Source organism: Belonocnema kinseyi, chromosome 6 (assembly GCF_010883055.1).
Source record: "Belonocnema kinseyi isolate 2016_QV_RU_SX_M_011 chromosome 6, B_treatae_v1, whole genome shotgun sequence".
Lineage (NCBI taxonomy): Eukaryota > Metazoa > Arthropoda > Insecta > Hymenoptera > Cynipidae > Belonocnema > Belonocnema kinseyi.
Genome location: NC_046662.1, coordinates 26660627 through 26665318, shown reverse-complemented (window position 1 = coordinate 26665318; position 4692 = coordinate 26660627). Strand labels below are relative to the sequence as shown.

The 4692-nt window shown below is 20.8% G+C and overlaps 1 protein-coding gene across 2 annotated transcripts in view; it reads right to left on the bottom strand.

The window, feature by feature from the left end:
• Positions 1-3448: 3448 nt before the first annotated feature.
• Positions 3449-4692, bottom strand: part of LOC117174830 (ATPase ASNA1 homolog) — a 33157-nt gene continuing 31913 nt past the window's right edge. For both annotated transcript variants that reach the window (XM_033364209.1, XM_033364208.1), the window contains one exon: positions 3449-3766. In XM_033364209.1, the coding sequence (XP_033220100.1) occupies positions 3647-3766 (120 nt within the window). In that variant the 3' untranslated portion in view covers positions 3449-3646. The remainder of the gene's footprint in view (positions 3767-4692) is intronic.

The following is a 4692-nucleotide window of genomic DNA, read 5'->3' as shown; positions in this document are numbered from 1 at the left end:
TTTAAAATTTCTCGAATTTCTTTAAAATCTCTTTAGATTGTAAAATTCAATTAAAAGATTCCTTGAACTTTTCTAAAATACCCTAAAATTGTTCAAATCTGATATTCCTTGAAATTTCACAAATCTCTTTAAAATGCTTTAAAATTAAAAATTAAAAAACAATTTAATTTAGAATCCCTTCCTATTATAGAAATCAAAAAATCAAAAAAATGTAAAATATCCTAAAATATTAAAAATCTTTTGACATTTTTTGAAACTCCTTACAATTTCTTCAAAATCTCTTCAAAATTTAATCTCTTCAAATTATAGAAATCAATCAAACATTCTATGGAATATTTTTATATAGCCTAAAATATTTCGAATCATTTCAAATACCTTCAAATTATAAAAATGAATAAAAAGATTCTTTGGACTTTTTTCAAATACCCTAGAATTTTTAAAATCCTTTGACATTTATTGAAAAATCTTAAAATTTCTAAAATCTCTTGAAAATCTCTTCAAATTGAATCTCTTTAAATTATATAAATCAATTGAAAATTCTATGGAATACTTTTAAATACCCTAACATATTTCAAATCATCTGAAATACCTTTAAATTGTAAAAATCAATAAAAAGATTCTTTGGACTTTTTAAAATACCCTAAAATGTTTAAAATCCGTTGGCATTTCTTGAAAATTCACAAATGTCTTTAAAATTCTTTAAAATGTAATTCCTTTAAATTATAGAAATCAAATAAAAAATTATTTGGAATCATATAAAATATCCTAAAATAATTCAAATCCTTTAAAATTAACTGAAATCCCTTAAATTATTTTTAATCTCCTTAAAATGTCTTGGAATCATTTAAAATATTTCAAATCCTTTAATATCTCTTGAAATTTTTTAAAGCCTTAAAAATACCTCGGAATTTTGTATAAATAAAATAAAAATTACTTTCAATATCTTGAAATACCCTGAATTATTTAAAATCCTTAAAAAACTTCTTAAATAATCTGAAATTAAAAAAAATTAAACCCCTTCAAATGATAGAAATCAATTAAAAATTTTTTGGAATATTAAAAGAAAACTCTTTAAATGTTTCCAACCCCTTGAAATCCCTTCAAATTATACAAATCAAACATTCTGTAAAACATTTTTAATGCCCTAAAATATTTAAAATTATTTAAAATCCCTTAAAAGTGTAGAAATCATTCAAAAATTCGGTGAAATATTTTAAAATTCACTAAAATACCTCAAATATTTCAAATCCTTTGAAATCTTTTTAATTTTTGTAAGACCATACAAATTCCTTGGAATGTTTTAAAATACCCTAAAATATTTTAAATTCATTTAAATACCCTGAAATTTGTTAAGGTCTTGAAAATTCTTTAAAATCTTATAAAATCCCATTAAATTTTTCCAATTCTTTGATTTCTTTCGAATTATGGAAATTAATTAAAAATTCTTTGGAATATTTTTAAATACCTTGAAATATTTCTTGGGGTCATTTAAAATACCCCAAAAAATAATTTTAATAATTTTAAATGATTTTAAATTATAGAAAAATATTTAAAAATTCTGTTGGATCTTATAAAATATGCTAAAATATTTCCAATCCTTTGCAATTTTTTGAAACCGCTTGAAATTTCTTAAATTTCTTGAAAATGTCTTAGAAGAAAATTCCTTCAAAAAATAAAAATCAATTGAAAATTCTTTGGAATTTTTAAAAATTCCCTAAAATATTTCAAATCCTTTGAAACCCCTTCAAATTATCGAAATAAATTAAAAATTTTCCGTATTTTTTTAAATTCCCTAAAATATATCGAATCCTTTAAAATCTTTTCAAATTCCCTAAAATATTTTAAATCCTTGAAATTTTTGACAATCGCTTGAAACTTTTAAAAGAATTTCATATAATTGAAATAAAATAAAAATTCTTTGGATTCTTGTAAAATAACTAAAATATTAACAAATTCTTAGAAATTCTTTCAAATTATAAGAATTAATAACAAAAAATTTGGAATATTTTAAAATACCCTCTGGCATTTCTAATTCTTTGCAATTATTTAAAACCCCTTGCATTTTATTAAATCTCTTTACACTATTTTCAATTATTTAAATAAATAAATATCTTAAAATATTTTTTCAATCTCTTAAATTTTTTAAAACTCCTTAAAATGACTCAAATTTCTTAAAATTAAATCCCTTCAAATTATAGAAATCAATTAAAAATTCTTTGGAAGCTCTAAAGAAAAACCTTCAAATATTTTAAATCCTATGAAATGAATTCTAAAATATTTCAAATCATTTCTTGAAAATTCCAAGAATTTTTAGAATTAGACGAAATTATTAAAAAATAATCCAAGAAAATTCAGAGATATGACCAAAATCTATTAAAAATATATTTGAAATATCTTCAAATATTTTCAATTTCCTTGAAACTTTCTGATTTCTGAAAAGTTTAAAAAATATTCTAAAATATTTCAAATCCTTTAAAATCATTTAAAATATTTTCAAATTCCTTGAAAATTTCGAATGCTCTTGGAAATTTTCAGAGAAGTTTTAAAAGTATGCTAAAATATTTCAAATCCTTTAAAATCTTTTGAAATCCCTTGAAACTTTCTTAAGTTCTTGAAAATTCACAGAATTGATAAAAAGAGACTAAATTATTTAAAAATAATTCAAGAAAATTAATAAACATGACTTAATTCTATTAAAAATAATATATTTGAAATATGTTCAAATTTTTTTCAAATTCTGCAAAAAAATTTAAAGCTCTTGGAAATTTCAAAAAAGTTTTAAAAATATTCTAAAATATTTCAAATCATTTCTTGAAAATTCCAAGAATTTTTAGAATTAGACGAAATTATTAAAAAATAATCCAAGAAAATTCAGAGATATGACCAAAATCTATTAAAAATATATTTGAAATATCTTCAAATATTTTCAATTTCCTTGAAAATTTCTGAAAAGTTTAAAAAATATTCTAAAATATTTTAAATCCTTTAAGGTCAATAGAAATATTTTCAAATTCCTTGAAAATTTCTAACGCTCTTGGAAATTTTCAGAAAAGTGTTTAAAATATTCTAAAATATTTCTAATCCTTTGAAATCTTTTGATATCCCTTGAAACTTTTTAAAGTTCTTGAAAAATCACAGAATTGATCAAAATAGATTAAATTATTTAAAAATAATTCAAGAAAATTAATAAATATGATTGAAATCTATTAAAAATAATATATGTGAAATATGTTGAAATTTGTTCAAATTCCTTGAAAAATGTTTAAAGCTCTTGGAAATTCGAAAAAAGTTTTAAAAATATTCTAAAGTTTAAAAAATATATGACAAAAACGTTAAAAAAAATTACCTATAATGATTTTATATTTCCAAAAGGGACTAAAATGTGATATGAAAAAAGAAAGTGTTGATTATAATGAGTTTTAGGGAAACTAGGTATCAGTACAAAGAATTTTTTAAGCTTGCTATGAATTCTATTCAACTTTATTAATAAATATACATCCCTATTTTTATTTACCAAAAGTTTCATGCAGAAAACTTTAAATTGTATAAAGTTTTATAACAATTTGTATTAAAATATATAAAATAACAGATTATGCTATTGTAGAAGGACGTCTCTTACCAGACAAATTGGCGAATTACGTTAGAATTATGGTTTGTAAGGCTTGATCAAATTTTCAGAAAATTCTTTCACTTGCTGCACACCACGAACCTCTCTTTCCAGCAAAGGTAATTTTGTTACGTGAAAGTCTTCATACAGATCCATTATCTTAAAAAAAAAAATCAGTCGAACAATTTATCTTTTTTTTTGCTCCTGAAAATTATTTTTTTAGTTATCAATTTTATTATTTGGTTGAAAATCTAGCGATTTTCTTAACAAGATAAAAAATTCAAAAAAATAAATGAATTTTCAAATAAAAAAAAAAACATTTTAAACAAAAAACAGAAAAGTTTAATTTCAAATTGCAGAAGTTAGTTTTTAACCAAATAAAATAAATCTTCAAAAAATTGGTTAAATTTTCAACTCAACAGGTAAAAAATTCATCTTTTTGGCTTGAAAACGCTAGAAAATTCAACTAATTGGCAGAAAATTTACTTCTTTCTTGCAAATTTAATTCTTGTAGAAAATTTCTCTTTTTGACTTGAAAATTAATTTTTTCCCTGTAAAAAATGGAATTTGTTTCGGGTAAAAATACAAATGTTTGGTTAAAAAATGGGACTGAAAAATCTTAATTTAAAAATTCGTCTTAACGGATTGAAAATTCACCTCAGTTGAAATTTTTTGAATTAAAATTCAACACTTTTTTTTCAATTTGTCTTTTTGCTTTGAAAATTCATCTGTTTTAATAGAATTTTCATTTTTTTTGGCCAAAAATGTAACAGTTTGGTTGACAATTTAACAATCTTATTAAAAAAAAACTTTATGGTTCAAAAATTTGGAGAAAAATTCAACTTCCAACTTCCGTAGAAACTTATTCCTTGTTTAAAAATTCATATTTTGATTGTGGAAAGTCAACTCAAATATTTTTAACAGATAACTCAACTTTTTTTTATATTTATTCTTTTTTTAAGTATTTGATTTTTTTTTAGATCTGGTTGAATCACTTTGTTAAAAAATCCTTTTTTTTCAAACTTACTCGAATTTTTTGAAAAATTTTCTAATCTTACAAATTCGAAAACTTTTACTTTATAATC